A 22,651-nucleotide genomic window follows, 5' to 3' on the forward strand; every position below is an offset into this window, starting at 1 on the left:
CATATAATCATACTGGTATGATTCTCCGTGTACCTAAGATCTCAGCCATTTTAACACTCATTTCTGTAGGCAGGCTACAATGTTTATTTATGATGCTTGCCTTGTCTAGTGATCCTATAAGTCTAAGTTTTCTGTTATATTTCAAGTACACAGGGCAGTTGCCTGATGCATGTAGCGGGTAGAATTCACAAATGCAGCATGATAATGCTATGTGACGCGATAATGCAAAACATCACCAGAGAACAGCAACAACACAACAAAACAGTTTACTAATGGTTCTGACCACATTACTTATTTTCCACCCGTTCTTCAGAATATGTTTCTTCACTCTAAAATGGCATCAAACATACAACATGAAAACAAATGCCATCAAACATAACATCATCAAAGAATGACATCAATTATGATGGCACGCTTAAATGCCCCTTAACACAAATCAGTCAGTAATTCTGCGCTGGCATTCTCCACTGGATCGGGGCATACATGCAGCCCGTGAAGGGAGCGGGGTGTGCAGTAAAGCAGAGACTGCTGTGCGTTAGCCGCAATGAGCCCTGGGATGTGCATCTGAAAACACACTCAAGCCTTTGAGCTTGAACCACTAGAAGCACGCACTCATGCATCACAACAGAAACACAAAGGCTAACATAGTTAGCCACTATACTAAAAACACACGCACACGCGCACACACACACACACGCACACGCACACACACACACACACACACACACACACACACACACACACGCACACTTATACACGAATAAAGGATGACCTCGTTTTTGTAGAAGTGCTTTAATGAAGTAAATACCAATGGAATAATTAAAAGACGTGCGCATGCAATAATTAATTCTAAAAGAAATCTGGATATCCACTATCCACAATGCAATAACTAAAAGCATTGCTGAACACACACACACACACACACACAATTTTCCAAGCATACAAAGCCTTCAAGAAAATGGATCCCCCAAAATACACAGGTATAAAAAGTGACTAACGGTAAAGTAATTCCTCATGAACAAGGGATGCGTGCTCTCCCCACTGCTCTTCTCCCTCTACACAAGCGACTGCACCTCAGGAGACCCATCTGTTAAACTCCTAAAATTTGCAGACGACACATCAGTCATCGGCCTCATCCGTGATGATGATGAGTCTGCATATAGGCGGGAAGTTGAACAGCTGGTCCTGTGGTGCGGTCGCAACAACCTAGAGCTGAACACGCTTAAAACCGTGGAGATGACAGTGGACTTCAGGAGGAGCCCCCCAGCACTGCCCCCCCTCACCATACTCAACAATACTGTGTTGGCTGTGGAATCCTTCAGGTTTCTGGAATCCACAATATCCCGGAACCTGAAGTGGGAACCCAACATCAACACCATCATGAAGAAGGCCCAGCAGAGGATGTACTTCCTGCGCCAGCTTAGGAAGTACAACCTGCCTCAGGAGCTGCTGATCATGTTCTACACCGCAGTCATAGAGTCTGTTCTGTGCACTTCAATCACTGTCTGGTTTGGATCGGCCACCAAACTGGATAAGAACAGACTCCAACGGACAGTCAGGTCTGCAGAAAAGATCATCGTGCCAACCTGCCCACCATCCAAGACCTGTACACCTCCAGAGTCAGAAAAATCACTGCAGACCCCTCACACCCCGGACACAAACTATTCAAACTCCTCCCCTCTGGTAGATGCTACAGATCACTGTTCGCCAAAACCTCCAGACACAAAAACAGTTTCTTCCCCCTCGCCGTCTCACTACTGAACAGCTAACCCACTGTAGCATATATATTTATATATTTATCCCTGCACTTCTCGCACTCTCCACTTCTTCTTTGCACTACTGTTGTGCAACATTTCACAGCTACTGTATATAGCCATTCCGCCTTGTACATACTTTCTTAAACTTCTTAGACCATTGCACTGTTGCACTGTTTGTTTTGTATTGTATTGTATTGTGTTGTAATGTATATTTTGTGTAAGCACACAGAGTCACTTTACCAAGTCAAATTCCTTGTTTGTGCAAACTTACTTGGCCAATAAAACCTGATTCTGATTCTGAAGACTCCCACTAAGATCAGGTGAGCAGCACTGCAATATCTGATGTCCAATAAGAGAAGAGTAAGAGTACCCATCTTGCTCATGTACTCCATTACTAGGCTCCAGGCTGATATCCCATCAGCCTGCAATGCAATGGACTTTCAGTGATTAATGAAATGGGCTTTTTGGCCATTAGATGGCATAGTGGGACTAAAATTCCATCAGCTCTCCAACAGGGCGCCATCCCAATGTCCCGTATTGTAACTGGTAAGCCAATATGAACGGTAACCTGTCAGGTCATTCATTTTCAATGGACTACAAATCTAATCACAGCAGTGGCTCTATTTTTCTTTATGCAAATCCCTGCTTGCTGTCCTGATTCATCGAATACTTTAAAGGGCAAATGCTGATGTTCCACTTCAGTCCGTGTAATTAACCCGTGTCACTGATTTGCAATCATGGTTTTGGATGCAAATGAGAATAACCCGGAAGCCAGTGACATTTTTGTTTGTAAAAAACACCACTTAAGCAGAGGGTCTTTCAGACCGACGGCATTTTGTGAGGTTCCATAATAATGGTGTCTCATTAGACTCTGAGCACCTTTTGTATTTACCAGTCATGAGGATGAGTGAAGGACTTTTAGAGGTGATAACTCCCATCTTCAGCAGAGACCACGTCTGAATCAGTGCTCAATCAGTGCTCACCTCTCCTCGGAGCTGAGGGAGTTAGAAAGCCTGCAAACACGGGTCACACAGATCACATCTTCCTCTCGGGACTAGAGATGGTGCAGACTCACTGGGTTTGTGTGAGCCTTCTTCGTGAAACATGACCCCCATGAACTAAGCACTGATCAAGACCTCAGCCACCTTTCCATCCATATTTCAATTTTTTTTTTTTTTAATCTTGCCATTTCAGTGTTATCCCCCCAGATCTAGCCTCTTCTCAGATAAAGCATGCCCTTCTGTGCAACCACCCTTCTCACAGCTCAGGGAAGCTATTTCATCCCACATGATATCCAACAATTTATAACACATAACTACCTACAGTAAGGTCACTTGAGCAGACTTATGACTTAAAATAGATCAAATAGGCACATGTATGAAAGATTCCTTTGATACTGTCTGATGTAGGAGCTGACACAGCTACTTCACTGAGGATCACTGACATGGCAGGACTTGTCACTATCCAGTCACTTTGCATTGCCATGGCTGCCAGGAGGGCGCTGCACAAATCAACACTTGTTTGATTCGATCTGATTTAGCATGTTTTCACTAGCAATACAATGAATCTGACAAACCCCAGCGCCAACTCTCCCCCTACAGACCATACACAACAACAGCACCCAATTACTTTCTAGCAGGAAATGGCGCATAGTTGGCTACTGAGTGCTGGCACAAACTCCCTCCTGACACTTTGTTGGATCAATAAGCTTGCAAACACTATGGCATCAGCTTATTGTCCATATCTTCTACGGCTCCCTGCGGGGCCCCATAGCACTGAGCTCCTCGTAAACCCTGCAGTAAGTGAGGCATTTCCAACCCCCTCGTGGCCGCCGTCCTAAGGGTGGAAGACAACCGCAATTTACAGCAACTTAAAGATGTACATCCCACGTACATCTCTATGCTTAAATGTTTCCTCTTAAGTATGCTCATATGGGCAAAACTTTACCATGCAGGGAAAAGGTTAGACAGCATCCGGAACCACCCGGAACTAACTGTAATGCAGGCCTTTCTCCTGGTACGTTACTTAAGATATATGAGATTCTGTCAAGCCCTTTGCAAGCAATACACAGTGAGGTAAAAGCTAGCGAGCACGCTGTAGATCAGGACTGGCAAAACAGAAAGGCATTTAAATCTGCAGACAGACATCAGACTAAGTGTAGCTCAGGATGGCAGAATACAACATGTTGAGCAGTTGTGGTTGCTTTAATAGCAGCCTGGGAGAGTTGGTCTTCTGCTGCATCAGCGTATTCTGGAAAGTTCTATGGAAGGTTGAGAGAGAAGAGGGCACGGCACAAGTCCCCAAGACAAAAGCCGCCGCAGGATCCAGGTTTTGAAAAACGAGGGGATCAGTAAATCAAGTATCTTCCAGCTCTCCTGTAGTTCCTGGGAGACTGAGGCTCCTAAACCAGACCTTCTTTGTGAAGTAAGCTGAAGTCTTGGAACAAAAGTGTCTGCAAAATCAATAAAAAATGTGAATGCAACGGAGCGCCTCATAAAACCATACCTGCACCGCCTCGCAAGCCTCCAATGCTGCAGCCAACAAATTCTGCTCTAGGCCGGGAACAATACCAACATGCAGTTCCCTAAGTGTATTGACTTGAAATATGCCTGATTTCCCTCTTGAAATGCAAAAAAATGATTGTGGGGAAGCCTATGACTGACAATGTGAGAGGTTGAGGGGGCACATGTTCTCTCCACGCTTACATCGAAATGATGCCTACCTGCAGTGAACAGCCTGTAAGGCTTCATTAATATTTGATTGCACCTTTAACTGGAAGACTCCCATCCCCGGGTCTCGCGCCTCAGCAGAAGCAGCAAACCAGGGGCAGAAAAACATTTCCAGTCGAACGTCTCTGCAAACTCAACTCTCCCTTTTCCAGCATCCATTACTCTGCCGAGCGATACAATTGATTTACTTTCAACCAAAAAAATCAGGCCTGTTTTTTGGGTAGCTTGTTTTGCTCATAAAGCCATCCTACATGTATGACTAGTGGTCTAGGCTCTCTACCTGAGCATTAGTCTACAGACTCAGTGCACAACGCTACAGGATGAAATGCGAGTGAACACGGATCGCACTCACACTAAGTGCTTTTCCACAAAACAATTAAATGCCAAGTCCTGCCAAAAGTTTCATGGGCTAGAAAAAAAAGGAGCAGGAGCAGGAGCAGGAGCAGGAGCAGGAACAGGAGCAGGAGCAGGAGCTGGAGCGAGAAACAGCTGCTGTTCCAGGCGGCCAGCAGCAAGGGCTAACCCCCAGAGGAGCCATCGCTCCAGCCGCCACTGGGACACAGAGACCAGACGACAGCAGAGAGAACATTCATTTAGGCTTTGGTTTTCTCTTTCTCTGGCTGCTTAATTATAGCGCTGAAGGTCCAATTAAAAGTGCGCTTCCACAGCGGCATGGGGGCATCTGATGAAAGGAGAGCGGGTGGTGGTGGTGGGGGTGGGGGTGGTGCTGGTGGTGGTGGTGGTGGATATCTGAGCTCAAAGGCCTGCTCTTCATTCCCAGGGCTCACTGCCGGCTACGGCTCCCCGGCACACTGATAACGCAGCCAATTTGAGGGCCGGGCAGCAAAAGTTGTGCGTCCTGCACTGATCATCAATGCCCATCTATCTTACAGAGGCAGCTATCAATGAGGCCTGTTTGGACTTGAATGGGAATGGCGATGAATGGGAATGCTTTTCTATGCAAATGGATCAATTAAAAATAGGCCAGGGAAAGGCGGCACACTACAACACTACAACAAATGCATGAGGCACAAAGCAGCAATCCAACCAATCCATTAGGAGCCCTCAAAGCCTTAGGCAGCAAACAAAAAGTGCATGTTCCAAACAAAGTTTGTAAACAAAGAGGAAAGGGGCTTTGTTTATTACTTGTCTAACTCCATATTTATTTTACCACAGCCGTTGCTACATGCGTCATGTTGAACAGGTTTACGCTTGATGCTGCAAAATCTTTTAATCTTGATAGAGAACCATTTTCTTTCTCTGAATGACTCAGGCTTAGCTGAGCTAATCACACTGTCAAAGTATACATAACTATTCACGAGCAATTATTCTCTACATCACACAGATGAAGAGGATTGGATTTATGGATTTATCCTCCAAAAGCTACTCTTGATTTCTCTAATGTCTTGTTTGTGCCTTGAAAGTTTACCTTTAAGTTTAGGGTTGTGCAACATGACGACATCACCGAGTCTGAATCACTGGGTCTGAATCACTGGGTTGCAGGGGTAGCAGCGGTGGCCAGAACTACGCTAAAAACAGGAAAACTGAGGGTCTTCACGGTTTGACCACCTCCACTAAGCGCGGCGGAGGAAAACACAGTGGGCGCCCAAAGGTTAAACAAAAACAGTCCGCCCACTGACAGAGTGTCATTTCCTCTTGAAATAGAACCACAGCTCGTTTTTTTTTTTTTTACACAAATAAATGAGTTAGTCCAACAGCACACTGGCCTGTGGTGAGGGGGAGTGTTGTCGTCGGTGTGTAGGACTCTGAGAGGGAGCATGGACACACTTTTACACCCCCCCTCCTCCCCCTCCTCTTCCAAGTATGGGCAGCTCTTCTCTTCTTTACTGCAGAGGCAGTCCAGAACTCTGTCCCAGTGTGGGAGACGCCATCCTCACTTTTTGAGGCATGTTTTTATAGGCAACTAGTTTCTTCAAACTCATTTTGATCGTATATGGTCATGTGAAGAACAGAAAAACACTGTCGAATCCTACTAGCTTTCCAGGATAGCACTATGTAGTTCTGTGATCTGGGATGGATCACCCTGTGAAAAATGTAATAAAAGCTTTCACGCCAGGACACAACTAACTATATATATATATAATTTAAAAAAAAAGCTTTTATACGTTTCAGTTGAAAACAAACAGCTGTTGTTCATGTTTGCAAGGTTTTGTCATGCCTTTAAAGCAGTTAGCGCGCTCGTTTTAGACCACAACACTGGAGTCATGCACTGAGCCGTGTCAGAGTATGATGTGAGCGGTGATGGTGAGAGGAAAGGGCTTATTGGACACCCTCACTTCAGGGGTGAGAAACCTTCCTCCACACCAAGGATCAAAATCAATTAAGGTTGGTGTGGAAATGTCAATAACTGAATCAGCAAAACTCAGGACTAATAAAAAAAAGCAGAGACTCTCATTAAAGACTGGTCTGTAGAGTAGTGACATTAAACTCCTCTGAGAGGTGGGAGGTGGCTGCTTCACTCCAACCTCACAAAGAACTGAAATAACGGACAATTAACACACAATAATTATCAAATAAAGGGAAAACCAAATATTAAAATCATAATGAGGACAACTTTGTTAAAAAGCACTTTCCAAGATATGTATAAGTATGCGCATGTTGCATAAAGCATCTCAAATAAAGATGATGAGCATCAAAGACAGGGCCAACATGCCCCAGCCACTGTCACTATATGATCCTTATGACAAACTCTAACAGGAACTGGAGTTGAGAGAGTTATAAACACATCACATTTCAGCTGTCAGATGGAACCTCCTTATTGAAACAGCAAAGACAAACATAGAGGCCTAAAATAAAAAGCAAATCTAATTAAATATGAAATAATCAAAGGCCAAAAATGAAGCTCCTGCTTGACGGCTTCAACTTCAGCTGCATATCACCGACTGATGATTACATTTGAACTTTTAAATCTAATGATACATACAGGCTTCTCGTCCGCAGTGCTGTGATCATGAAAAGGATGGATCACTCAGTTGTCAACACAACCAAAAGACATCATTACTTCCAATAAGCTGCAGCTGCAGCTTTCTCTTATGAAAAACAACACTCGCTGCTAAAAGGCCCAGTATTATTTTGATAGCATACCCCCTTTAATAAACATCTCTCTCTGGTACACTCACATCTAAGAGGAAAATATACTGAAGTACTTCAATGGCAGGGAGCCCCGGGGGAAGGGGGGGGGGGTCTCTTTGCTGCTAAGAGATACCTGTCTGTGAAAGGGGGGGGGGGGGGGGGTGTGGAGTGATAGGTGAGGGATGGAGAGGGGGGCTGAGTACTGGAGATTGGAACAGGACCTCAGTCTGTTTGTGGTCCCCTGTTTACCTCTCCCTGCCTTGGAGAGAGAGAGAGGAGGGGGGGTAATGTGATCCGGCTACCCCCGGCTGCCGTGCAGGGCTGGAGAGTTTTGTGGCAAGGCCGAAACACGAGAGCCTCCCGGAACAATGACCACATTCTGAAGAGTGAAAGGGACAAGACACGAGAAGAATGTGGCAGCCCTCCTGATTGGGACTAATGAGTGCCTCTGCCCCACTGCAAACTCTGTCCTCCTTAAACACGCCAAGTCCCGCTTGCCCAGGTGGCTGTTACAAGCACAGCTGTCACCTTTAAGCGTCACCCATCCGAGTGGCACATCACCCCTGAGCCAAAACAAGCCTGCGACTGGAGCCTCCTGTGGTAGGGGATCAGACAGACCTGATCACAGTCGGGCCTTTCGCTTGCCCCTGGGAATCAGCTTCGGAGATATGACACCCCCCCAATCCCACAACATCCATCAACACTGTGCCTCAGCACTGTCACATAATCCACTCCGGGGCGTCACGGATCCTCCATTCAAGCACACAGGCTAAGCGCTAGCATAGGCAAGCCCACACTTCAGCACCGATACAGCCTCCTTCACATGCTTTAGAGACAGCTCATGCTCCAGCCAAGCTGCTTGTCTGGGGAGTCATTTTTCCATTTTAATGGAAAGACTCTGAGAGAACGAAAGAAAGAGAGAGAGAGGGGAGGGGAGGGGGGGGGAAACTGAAGACAAAGAGAAAATGTGTGTTTGTGCCATGCATGCACAGAGAGAAAACAAATAAGAAAGAGCAGGGTGTACATTAGTTGTACGAGTAGTGCAGAAAGGAGAGATGACAACAGATAAAGAGGGAGAGAGAGTGTGTGTGAGAGAGAAAGACGGAGAGGGGGGCCGGACAGAGGGGGAGCGAGAGATAGAGAGGGAGCGAGAGAGACAGAGAGGGAGCGAGAGAGATAGAAAGGGAGGGAGGAAGGAAAGTTACGGAGACTTTACTGCAGTTGTTTTTCTTCAGACGGAACCAAACAGAGTTTCTCTCTAGCACAGACTCACAGGCTTCTCCAACTAAACAGCATGAAACTCAGCTGAAACACTTGAGAGAGAACAGATCTGAAAACAGTTCTGCAGAACAGATCCAACCCCCCCCCCCTTATTTACCACAGTAGAGCTGCACACGTTCACACACCCCCTTCACTACTCCAGTGAGTGCTCATCATTTATTAAGCATAGTTTATTCCTTACCTCAGAGTTCTTTTCCCTTTCGTCCTGCATGGCTCTGTGAGAGTGTGTGTATGTGTGTGTGTGTGTGTATGTATGTGGAGACTTGATGAGGGAAGCGTTCAGTCTCGCTCAGCCGGGCGTGTTCTGGCTCTCTGGACTTGCTTGCCTCTCTCTGTCTGCCTCCGGAGCACTGGAGGTGCTCATTGTGCTGGTATCTAGATGCGTGCCAGAAAGTCTCTCAGATGTGGGACAGCTACGAATTGCTTCCCCATCACTGCACCTACCACTATGCGGCAGTCAGCTTTCCTTCCCCGTGACGAGGACCCGGGCCAAACCAGAACCAGCAGGCGAGGGGGAGTGCGGAGTCCACCCGGACTCTTTTCACTGCAACACCAAGGCAGTGTTTTGGCTCCCACCTAGCAGAGCTTTGCTGAGACGAGCTGCATTATTGTGCTGTGCCTGCCTCGGGACACGGAGATAATTGGAGAGGGGTAACACAGTCATCACCATTAATGAACAGCCTTTTCACAGCGACTGGGCGAAAGTAAGGGGCGATGAGGATCAGGCAGTAAAGCTGATGAAATCGACATCAGCCGCAGCTCAGGACTGCTGCAGCGTGACAGAGACAGAGGCAGAGGCTGAGGCAGAGCCTGGCTGCATGGTAAAAGCAAGCAGCAGCAGCTCCGGCTGCAGAGGGGCTGTTACAGGGCAAAGCACTTGGCTCATCCATCAGACTCACGGGTCTGTGGGAGTCCAGGAAAGGGACCAGACGTTTTGCGGCAGCAAAGGGACCACTTACTCGCGGACCCTACTGGGTGCAATGCGATCATTCCCACTGCTCTGCTGGTTGACAGGGAGATAAATGGTATGGTTGCTGATTAAGACGTAGCACACCACACCTGACTGTGCAGCGGCATCAGGATCTGGTGCTGACTGGGTGTGTGGACGGCCGTTATGACAGGTCTGGACAGGTCTGGCGCTGAGGAAAAGACCTGCTGGTTTAATGAGCCTGCAGTGGGCAGCCGCCCTGGTCCTCATGTCACTTTTCTAATGAGGCCGTGGTGGGAGAGGACTGGGCGAACGCACACACACACACACACACACACACACACACACACACACACACACACACACACTTGCATGCACACACACACACACATGCACGCACACAGACACACATGCGCGCACACACACACAAGTACGCACACACATGCATGCACCCACACACACATGCGTGCACACACACACACACACACACTCAACACACCAGTCCCCAGACCCACCTAAAGCTCAAGGCTCTCAGAGGATTAGATGCGTCACATGCAGCATCTGCTGCCAAGGCAGAGGGGGCTGACTGTCACACTATAGGGAATCCATACAATACTTGACGCTTGGAGGAGAGCTTATGTTGAGGTCTTTCTTTCTGAAATTAATGGTTTGGGTTGATGATACATTAGGTCATATTTAGGTCTATATTGTAGTAAGACCAATGGAGAGAACCGAAACACAGTTACATCAGTAGTTCATGTTTTTTTTGCAATGAATCAATTCATGAATAATGATAATAATTTACCTTGGCAAGCTATAATGGCAGAACAGACATTTATATCGAGCTGCACTGTAGCCATACTGGAACTCAATAATACGGTCAAAGTTACAGGCTTGAATGACAAATATCCTAAGAATCTCCATTATTTCCCCCACAACTGCAAAGGCCGATCCAGATCAGATTATTTAATGTAAGCTTAAATGCAAGTAACATTAGACTAAATCCACAGATACAACAGTTGAAAATGACTTGCTAGGGAGCTAGCTGATATTTAGCCATATAGGTATTGAAAAAATATATATATATTGATAGTTCTGCATAAATACACGGACATCGTGTCAAAGCAGTGTTATAAATCACACATTTTGAAATGAAAACTAATTAGCAACATTTAGGCTGACAACCAGAGCAATCAAATGGATGACTAAGTACTATGATTCTATAACAGGATTGGTCTCAGGCATGAAATCATAACAATAAAAATTAGCCCATGGAGTAGCCATGGTAGAAGCAGAGTGTAGAACCCCATGCTGTGGAGTTATTAAGAAATGACACATTTCAAGCTGTGCACTATTTTTCAACACTTCAAAGTGGTGTTGCCCATTAATGCTTAAACAACTCGTTCCGTTAGTTAGACAGACAAAACCCACAAAGATGTAAAGCTAGAGCTCCCATGGTGATTCCTTTACTTTAGAGAAAATCTACCAATTTGTCACATGATGACTACCTTTCAGGGATGCCCTGCCGTCAAATGGAGTCTGCTTCATAGCCAAGGGACAGCCTTCAAACCGCTAGCAAAAGTCTCTCATACAGCATACAGAAATCCCCTAGACACGTCGTTTTGTGTTATAATTGTATGGGCTAAATAAACACGCGTAATTGTGTAAGAAAACCGTTTTCATCTGCCTCCAATGTTTATGTTGCGGTCACGAGCCGGCTGTAACGTACACACCCCAACTACATCGCATGACGTAAAGTTGAATAAACTACGGTTAATAGAGGGGTGCAGTCAATACTCGGGTTTGTTTGATAAAATCACATAAGATACTGTAATGAGTAATTCCTGGGGGGGGGGGGGGGGGGACATGAAAAAATTGCTGTCACGAGAGCTAGCATAACTTAGCTGCTAAATACCGAATTCTCTTATAACATTTACAAACAGAAATTCGACTACATTTTTATATTCTCTAAACGGCATTAAATATACTAACACAAAATATCTACTCACAGACAAATAATGTCCAAAGTTCAAACGCAAACGAAGGCTCTTCAAGGAGGAATTCAGCTGCCTGTAAATGAACGTCTTCTCCCGTGGTAGATCAGTAGATCACTAAACCGCGTAATTCTATCGCATCTACTGTCCACAAGGTGGCAGTGTTTATCTAGCTACAGCTACTAAAGCTACTACATTTAAGCAGAGCATTTCAAAAGGAAGGCAGAACACTCTCCCTTACGCTCCTTTGCAACTTGGCTCTGGCTCTCTGTGCCCAGCTGCGTTTTCTGGCTTGGCTTTGCCTAATGAAACCATTATTCAACATTTTCATAAGCATTTAATTATTTTCTTATGGACATCTTTATCAAATTGCCTTGATATTGCTGGGGTTTTTCTACTTACTTGACGTTTCAGAGCACAAAAAAATGACCGGTTGTCTGCATTTTTTTTTTCTCAGCCATTTCAACTGAGTCTCTTGTTTCACAAAACACAAACTCCTGACGATATTTCTTTACTCCAGTTTCTCTATTTACCATCAACAAGACAGAGGTGGGTCTAGCTTATATAGAGAAGAGGCATACGGAACTCTGGGAACACCGGATTGGGTGACCTCTCTGTGCACTAACATGTCACAACGGGGTGCCTAACTGGATACCGATGGTAGCGTCAACCTTCTGAACAGTTGTTTTCCTCACAATCTGACCGTGTACTGGGCTGATAGACTGACTTTATTGCTTATTTATTTATTCAATGGCATTTGCAGTGTTTGTGTAGTGCTTTTATTTATGTTAGGACATCACGATGCCTCGTAGAATCATGACTATAAATGTAGACATAATTGTTTATGATACAAATATTCTCGTATTTATTATTATTACAATTGTTTAAATCCCAGGATGTCTGTAGAATTGATGTTAACGCAATCACCAACGATTTCTCACAAATTCAGCCCTTAAGAACATGGGCGCAATCCAATCTGGCCGATTTACAACTGGTATTTAGCGTTCTTAAATTCTGTTCAAAGTTAAGAACGAATCCCAGATGAGAAAACTTCCATAAATGCCAGAATTGTCCCAGGAACTTCGTAAATGGAGTTTAGAAAAAAAATCTTCTTTACATGTTCTTAACTGCGATCGAGAATGAGGTAAATCTCTTTACATATCGTGTATCATAGCGGCAGTGACAGGGGAGAGAGGAGGAAACAATCTCACAATCTGACCGTGTACTGGGCTGATTGACTGAAACATGGAGCTGCCGGTAGCCCCGCCCGTTGGAAACAGCATGTGAACCAAACCACTTTGAGGAATAGGGGGATCATGATTTTTCAACACTTAAAAAACACATTGTTTTACGTTTATAATTACCGCAAGCACCGCTTATGTTGTCGTGCTTTTATAAAAGCACAACCTCATTCTCGATCGCAGTTAAGAACATGTAAAGAAAATTGTTAATATTACAATTTGTTTAAACATTTTTTTTTTGTTTCCAATGATTGTTGGGGGGGACAACTTTACAAGTCCCCCCCCGGATCTCCGCCTATGGCCAAGACCATATGCACCACACTGTCAGTCAGGACACAGTCTGATTTGCATGTTTTAATGAGGTGTCCATATTTACATCCCAGACGATTGAATCCAGTTTTCCAAGACCGTGAACAGGCTGAACATGAACTGTTTTTGATTTGCATGAGGCAAACATGCAAATTCACATCAGCATGAAACACAGGATGTCAACCAGCGACAAATCCTGAGATAACATGCCGGAATTGTCAGGTTTTTTGTCCACAGACCATAAAAAAACAAACTTAAAGGCCTCTACACAACCCTCCCCCACCCCCCCTTCCTATCTCCTCCCGGCTGACCTCAAGAAGATGGGTCCCCCCTCATGTGCCGTGATTCTGCTTAAGGTTCCTTCCTGATTAACAGGGAGTTTTTCCTTGCCCCTGTTGCCATTGTGCTTGCTCTGGGCTCTGTAAAGCACTTTTGAGACAATTGTATTGTTCTGGCGCTATAGAAATAAAATGTAATTTAATTGAATTGAATTATAATTGTAGGTACACCTGGAATTCTAGATGCCACTTTAACCATGCCCTCTTGAGTTTGAACAAAAGCCACGTATCCACAGATGTTCTATCTCTCTCTCTCTCCGCAGGCTTTGCCAGGAAAACACCTTTCTTCTCACCTCCAGCCTCGCCTGGAGCACCGTCTCGTTAGTCCACCTCCAAGGGTGTAGACCTACTCTCTTTGTTCTCTCACACGAAAGAGAACAGACAAAGCTCTCACTTTTGTCTACGGCAAACAATTGCCTAAGATCTCTCGTTAGCCAAACACTGACTGCTAACATAGGCAAAGAAAGTTTGACGCAAGCAGCTAACCAGAGACCTGTTAGCTAACCCTGCAACGGGAACAAAGCACGACAACAGAAATCGCAGAATTTTTGCTCTGCTTTTTTCCCGTCCCGGGACATCCTTCCGCCAGGACCCCCCAGGAGCAGTGGGCAGCTTCTCAGCGCCCGGGGACCAAGTGAACTGTTCGGACAGTGAACGGACAGGATTGTTCTGTTCTTTTTGCATGTTTTTTGCACCCGGCGCCTACTCACAGGGTAAGGTACCTACATAGTCTGGTATTCCCATGTGAGGCTGGTACCAATTTCACCTACATAATCTATGAACAACAACTATAATTTATGCTGGAGAAACGAGTCATCTCCAGCAATGGACACGTGACTACGGAATCATCATATGAATCACGAGTCAGGCCAAACCAGATCCCCTTGGTGCAGGTGCAACCTTAAAGTGTCTGTGTGTATGTCTGCACACTGGAGTTAGCACTGGATAGACACTTTTGGCAGAGAGAGAGAGAGAGAGAGAGAAAGAGAGAGAGAGAAAGAGAGAGAGAGGGAGAGAGAGAGAGAGAGCCTAAGGAAGCTGAGCAGCACAAGGCCATCATTACACACCCCACTAATTCCTGAGCTTGTCTGCGAGGAAGCGTGGGAGAAGGGAAGCAGCAGGAATCTGTCACACCCTCCCCCTCAATTCTCTGTCTGCCATGAGCAGCATCCTTACAAGACTGGCACACACAACGCACTCCTCCACACATACACACACACACACACACACACACACACACCCCCACACACACACACACACACACACACACACACACACACACACACACACGCGCACACACACGCACACACACAAGCACACACAAGCACACACACACACACACACGCCCACTACCACATGCAAACACTTCCACACTGATTCCCCAAAACAATACACGCTGTTACATAAGCACAACCCAACCCGTATAACAGACCATTTAAAGGACCATTTGACTCCAATACCATGAAATATACAACACAAATACACAACAAAAACTACTGAACCACAAGGTGGGATTCTATACTGCCCAGCTAACAACCAGCACAAGTAAGGCAACTAGAGATCTGTCAAGACAGAACATTTTATACCAAAGGTCATGCCTAAAAACAGCCCAACTCCTGCTCCTCCAAACGTGCAGCTGTGCTTCAAGGTAGAGTCTTGACAGGTGCTGCATATGATATGTGCATCTTTAATAGGTCTCACCCTCCACTGCACAAGCTGAAAGTGACTGGCACCTGGACCTCGCCCGGGACTCTGGTAGCAGACAGGAAGAGTCTGATGCATAACTTATAAGCCCAGTGCCTTTCATCTGCAGTCCAGTTGCTCCAGGTACCTCAGCTGCTGGAGCCTATCAACCAGGAGAGCCGTGATCTCGCCCCTTTCCTCCTCTGGAACCATCCACAACTGGCTCTTTGAACGGCGGTAGTTCCTAATTCACAAAAGTTCCAATGCTCAGCATTCGCCACAGGAGATTGAGACTTGAAGTAACTGAGACTCAAGGAAATACCCTGAGAACCGTTCTTTGAAGCGCCGAGGAAACAGTAATTACTCCTAATTTCATCTCTTTTCTGGTAGAGCGTGCAGTTAGGAGAAGAATATGCAGTAATTAGGCGAATCATAACAGGGAGTCTTGCAGGTAAGGGCTGGGGTGTATGGAAAGACAGAGCAAGAGAGCGAGAGAGAGAGAGAGAGAGAGAGAGAAAAAGAAAGAGAGAGAGAGAGAGAGAAACACATTTACTCAAGGCAGGAATCTGTAAACATCCTCCCTGAAACCAAGTGCCCTCCAGCCTTAGAGAAACTACAGGCTCATGTTGTACCACACTAGTTCACTCACGAACACGGAAAATAATCTGGTATCAATAATGAAGAAACTTTTTCAAACATACTGGAAATGATGACATACTGCAAATCTTTACACCAGAAGGCACCAGAGGATGTCTTCTTTCATTTTCAAAAGCCACAAACATAACACAGTACTTACAGCTCAATACAAGACATGGCATCAGAGTGTCTCGACTGCCCTTCACGTTTTACTATCACTACACCATGTGACCAATAGTATCCTCTCAGAAGCCTGGACACTGAAGGGGAAAGCAATTACACGGTACAAGCATTTCCACAACCACCTGTGAAACTTAACTCAGCGCAAAGAACAAGCTCTTCTAGACCCGCCCCAATCGTTTGCACACACACACACACACACACACACACACACACACACACACACACACACACACGCACGCACACACACACACACACACGTGTGTGTCACAAGCACGTGCATCACAAACTCTCTTACCTTTACGGTAGTCCTTAGTGCACAGTAACATGAAAAAAACATGGCAATGGATGACAGGCATAAGGAATGATGAGCTGAGCGGTGAGCTTCTTCAAACACGGAAGGGAAGATCTACAGACATTACAGCCACATTCCGTCCCTGAGTTGGCTAGGTGCTTCCAGCCCAGCCCAGCCCAGCCCAGCCAGCCGGCCAGAGAGGTGATGCCTGTGCTATGCCCTTTGTCACTGTATCAGGTCCTGGCTAGGGGAGGTGCACAGAGACATGGTCTGAAGATTGGAGGAGCGCGCCGAGCTGTGCAACGCTTTACTGCTGGATCAAGCATTTCAGCTGACAGCAGCCACTGAGCAGCACGAGGAACAAGGAAGAGAGAGAGAGAGAAAGAGAGAGAGAGAGATAGAGGGAGGGAGGGAAAGAGAGATAGAGGGAGAGAGAAAAAAGAGAGCAGAGATCCCCCCCCCTCCATATTCACACATTCTCATCAGGAAGGAAAGGAAGGTATATAACATGTTAAGTTACTTGGCTTTAAAGCATTGCATAGTTTCTGACCCCCCTCCCCCCCCCCAAAAAAAAAAGCAGGGTAAACAGGTGGAGAGGGTGATTTGATTTCATGATTTGAGTGTTTCCAGTATGCAGATACCGTATCAGTACACGTACACACACACACACACACACACACACACACACACACACACACACACACACACAGTACACACACACAGAGCAGACACAGAGCAGACACACACTCACAAACACGATTATGTAATCAGCCCCAGTGCCTCACTCCAGCAAAAAAAACTGATTCCTTCAAAATGAGAAGACAGATCTGCTACGCGTTACTCATGGCTTATTTTTAGTCTGTGTAAATATTTAGTATTTATTTGCACACAACACTGACAGAATGAACAGAAATCGTCATTCACACCTCCGCACTACAAACATGTCAACTAGCCAGAGGTAGTCTCATCCGTCCACGATTGTTACTGTGCGAATCCATTCAGCCGGGCTACAAGAAAAGCTACACGTTAATCTGACTGCTGAAATTATACACCTGCTCCACCTCCTCGATCAGTCCAGCAAAGTTAGACTATTGCAGCCTCTCTGACCTGACGCACCAACCCCATAATGGCTCCCTAGCCTGTCCAGGAGGAGTCCAGATGACTGACACTAGCCTGGGGCGTCGGGTCTTCTGCTCAGGACTGGCCCGAGGTCTCAGCCCTCCTGAGAGCGTGCAAATGAGGCGCTGGCACTGGCAACACCGCGAGGAGCGTCAGGGCTGCCACTGCAGGCAGCCACAGGAGGGCAGAGCGCGGCGCAGGATGAGCGAGCGCCCACCAGGGGGCATCCTCTAGGAGCAAGAGTCCGCTCGATACACTCGAGTTCACCCCACACAGAGCACCGCACTATCTGACATGATGCTTAACAGCACATTTAACCACTATGCAAAACAGGTCCATATAAATAACACTGTGACTAAATGACTGCCATGTTGGCTGAAATTATCTCAACAATGTTTATAATTAAGCATAATGACTAGTTGTACAGAATGCAGAATGTGCAATTATCTTATGACACTGATTGACTGTGTTCGTGGGACTTGCTGGCTGGCAAAGCATGGGGCTGTTGAAGTGTGTTCATTACCTGAGACAGACCCCTGAAACATGACGGCAACGAATAAAGACAACACATGCACATATATGAATACAAATACACAGCATGTAAGAACACACATCATCTCTAAAGACTGACCCCCAACTGTCATCGAATAGATCACCATTCACCATTACTAGCTGCAGTCCATCCAACCCGTACTCCCATGCCCATATCACAACCCCCAAAAATACACTGCTAGCAGAATATGGTAATTCTGTCCAAAACAGATTTGTGTCTGTTTTTGTGCCATGCTAGTGAGGGACAGTCCAGATGAGCAGAGGAATGTGCTGCTGCTGCTGCTGCTGCTCAGGCGGATGGCGCTGTGCAGGCATCAAGCACAAGACAGCATGCAGTGGGAGGTATCCAAGAAGCTTTACAGAATATATATTTGGTGCAAGCCTCCCCGTTACCGTGGTAACTAGTTGTTCGATGGTTTAGATGCTTTACAGTACAGATGAGCAAAATCCCTCTCAGTTGCGACTGCAATGGGGAGAAAGCGGCAAGGAGTGGGAGAGAGCCGAAAGCAGGGGGAATAGAGTGTGAGTGTGTGTGTGTGGGGGGGGGGGAGGCAGGGGGTGTTGAAAGGCAGGGGAGCAGGAGGAGGTGGACCGGGGGTGGATGGATTACAAGACTTTCAACGTGATGACTGGAATAATTGAACATAGATTTTTCATGGCAATTCCTGCATAATAGAATAGGGGCGGTTTTTGGAACATAGTGTGTGGTCTATTGTACTTAATCTGCTGTACATGACAGAGTTCTGACTATGTGCTGTACATGACAGAGTTGGGACTATGTGCTGTACATGACAGAGTTGGGACTATGTGCTGTATATGACAGAGTTGGGACTATGTGCTGTATATGACAGAGTTGGGACTATGTGCTGTATATGACAGAGTTGTGACTGTGGGGTACTCGGATTCTACTCGTATGCAGACAATGAGCCTCATGAAGCAACATTCTCTTACATTCGTCTTACATTTTCTCTTCATTTTCTGTTTAGAGAAAAACTAAGTCAACTCCAGGAGTCCAGATGCACCAAATATCCTTAACCATCCAAATCTGGTCTTACCCTGGCGTGCTGAATGATGAATCCCACCTGTTCATAAATTGGAGGCGCGTGGGTGATTGTTTGTTATTAGCATAGGTAACGCCCCCTGAACACTATATAAGGGCAGGTGTTGTGCCGTGTACAAATACTCTGGCACATGCCCAAGACTTGGAGAGATGCCACCGGAAAAAAGGCTGTAAGAGAAGGAACTTCAGCAGTAGTGAAATTGACGTTCTGTAAATAAATGTGTATGTCATTTTGATTATATGGTATTCGTCTTTTTATGTTCCTCAAATTTGAAACGTATGTTACCAAACAATTTGTCGACTGTGAAAACGGGACTTTTTGGGGGGATTCAGAGTGCTGTTAATCACTCGAAAAATGTTCTCTTGCCTAAGAGAAGAGCAAAAATAAGATAAAGTAAGAAAATTAATGGAGGTACTAACAAACTAAGAACAAATTGTGGATACGAACAAAAATAAGAGGACAGTTGTTTGTATATCACTTCCTGCATGAGGCCCATTGTCCATAACATCAGATATGAGTATGAGATATGAGATATTTGTAACATGCATACAGCCATCATCTCCATGGCAACGACACTGGCACAAATGACCCAGAACTGAATTAAGACCTAAATACATGGATCATGCAACATTTTAATGAGGGGGGTTAAGACATTTCATGTTGTAATCTACCGCAAATAAAAACAATGGAATCAAATAACAAAAAGAAAAAAAAGAACAGCAAGAACCAGTCAGATCAACTATCAATCAAACAGCGAGAAACAGATCCCAGAGAAAAAGAGCAATGTGCGCAGAAAACAAAACTGCTGCCTGGACAGAAAGACCTCACTGAGTTGCAGTAGTGAGCCAGGCTACTTTCACAAGTATAAATATATCTCTTCCTGGGGGCATCTCCTGCTGGAGAGATGACTCACACACACACACGCACACACACACACGCACACACACACACGCACACACACACACACACACACCAACACAAACACACAGGGACACACATAGGTGGCTGCAAAGGTCAGAGGCAGGAGGTTGTCTTCACCAACGCCGGGCCAAAAGGTGTCTCTCTCTCCCCCAGTCCAGCCTACACAGCCCTGGACTTCCAAGTCTCCCACCCAGGCTTGGCCTCCACACACGGCCATACCGCACTCCACACACAGGCTCATACTCTCTCCACGCTCAGTCAGTTCATCCATGCATATGTATATGTACTCGGTTAGAAGAAGTCTCACTCCTCATGTAACATGGATCTCTGTGATACTGACCAGGATCTCTGTTGACCAGAACAAAGGGCCGTCTTTCTCCAAAAAACAAATGGTCAGTGGATTGAATTAATTGTAAAAACCAGGCCACTTCATTTCCTCCAGAGAGAGCACTGGGAACACAAGATGGTCTCTGGCAAATATTAATATTAAATATTATCCTTCAAGTAAAAAAAACAAACATCTACATGAATCGCAGTTTTGTGTCTGTATTTGTGCTGCCCATCTGTTGCATTTGAATAGCATTAAAGATTTCCACTGAATAAGAATGTGCACGCTAGCTAGCAGTGCTTCAGTGAGAGGAATATGATGTTCAGTGGCTATCGGCGCATCAACACCCTCTTAGGACGAGAGCCTGAGGAGTGAGTGCCTGTGTGCTGGCAGTGGCATACTGCAGCAGAGACGCAGCACCGCTGTGCCCGTGTGCCGTTATGGGTCAGGCCGTGAACACATGGGGCCAGACCCCTGGCAGGCTGCACACACAGGCAGGCAGCCCCCCCCCCCAGAGACACCAGCCCCTGGCACTCGGGCCAGATGGAAAAACACCCTGGCAGGAGGCCACTCAGGGGGTCAGTGGACTTCACCGCGGAGAGCGAGACGCCCCCAGCAGGACTCGGAGCACAGGCAGCGCCGCAGCTCTCTGTGGCGGATGAGCAGTAGGGCAAGGGATCTCTGGCAAGCGGAGTTACTGTCAAGCCAGCGTTTTATGATGGGGATTCCTGCTGTGTAGAGGTGGACACGAATGAAAACAAGACAAGACTCAGACCATTTAAGTCATCAGATAATGTCTGAAGGTACACCTGCATTCTTCACAGGCCTTAGCGAAGGGTTCATTTCTTCAACAGGCCACTGGCGATAAAGCTTATGACCCAAAACAAAGGACGTCAGATGAATGGTTTTCCCCAGCATGTGTTCATGCAACATCCTAATTCAGGGAATACAGTCATCTACCTCCTCAAGTGCTTAGAACGTGACAGCCTTAATCCTCTTACTTAAATATAGTTGGAAGTCTACAGCATGCTAAAGCCTTATTGAAGACAGATCTTCCAAACTGCTGACAGTCTACAAGCCACAGAGAGTTGAGAAGTCGGGCGGGAGTGGGGGCTTCAAAGACATAAAGACAGATAGACAGAAAGAGATTTCTGTTACTGTTTAGTGTACAAACTGTCAACGAAAGCCTTGATGAACTTTCCTATACCTGCATTCACAAGCGCTAATGGAATATTCAATGGACCACATGCAGTCCTCGGGATTTAGTTTGAAAATGTTTAAAAAAATTGTCATTTGAGGGAAAGAAAGAAATGTCAATAAATGTCATTAGAAAGAAAATGCTAATAGGTAAAATATGGATTATATGATTTGAAGTAGTCATAAACCAAAGCCTTGGCATGATGAAAGCCTTTCAAAGCAAGAGATGGAAGACAGAGAAGAGGGAGCCACGTGTGATAATTCAGTCACCACTGTCTATGCCTCTTAAAAAAGGCCCAAGAACATGACTGTGAAACCCGCTCTAAAGCTGCTTGAGAGCAGTAGGGATGCAAGTTCCTACATGTCAAAAGGACCCGTGGTGTGTGTGTGTGTGTTTGTGTGTTTGAACAACAGATAACAATTGAACGCAACATTTACACAACATTTCATCTTCATACAGACTAGGGATGGGCATAATTAATCGACGATCGATTAATTGATCATTGAGAATTTCGTCAAGGACATTATTTTTTCATCGATAAAACTAATGCATATTCTGTTGCGTAGTGTGCGTGTAATTTATTTATTTTAGGGCTCTCAAAGTTAACGCTTAATCTATGAGATTATTGTGCCATACAATATTTGAACGCAGTTAACACAGCTTTGTTTACTTCCGGTGTGCGTTGACCAATGACATGAAACCGCTGCGTGCCTGCAGTCAGTTAGATAGGAGAGACCGAGACGGTCGTTGAAGATGGAGAGAGCTGAGGGATTGTTGGGCGGAAAGTTTCTGTTTAAGAGGCAAAATGACGGAACAATCGACAAAACTAAAGTTGCATGTGGCATTTGTCAAGCTGAATGTAGCTATCACAGAAGCAGCTCGTCTTTAGGTTATCACCTTAATGCAAAGCACCCGACAGAAAGCAGTCCCAGGTTAGATGGTCGCCAACCCACACTCCACGACTTCTCTAGGAAAATAACTAGACCAGTCCGTGAAAAGGTTACCAAC

General features: G+C 45.7%; 1 protein-coding gene across 28 annotated transcripts in view; it reads right to left on the reverse strand.

Moving 5' to 3' along the window:
• Positions 1-22,651, reverse strand: part of dlg2 (discs, large homolog 2 (Drosophila)) — a 185,016-nt gene that overhangs the window by 129,223 nt on the left and 33,142 nt on the right. Inside the window, exon 1 of one of the 28 annotated variants that reach the window (XM_031572121.2) lies at positions 16,468-16,913. The exons of 26 other annotated variants lie outside the window; for them this stretch is intronic. In XM_031572121.2, the coding sequence (XP_031427981.1) occupies positions 16,468-16,509 (42 nt within the window). In that variant the 5' untranslated portion in view covers positions 16,510-16,913. Of the gene's footprint in view, positions 1-9,041; positions 9,658-16,467; positions 16,914-22,651 lie in introns of those variants that run through there. One more of the 28 variants, XM_031572124.2, reaches the window with a different exon arrangement.

This window comes from Clupea harengus, chromosome 8 (assembly GCF_900700415.2).
Source record: "Clupea harengus chromosome 8, Ch_v2.0.2, whole genome shotgun sequence".
Taxonomy (NCBI): Eukaryota; Metazoa; Chordata; class Actinopteri; order Clupeiformes; family Clupeidae; genus Clupea; species Clupea harengus.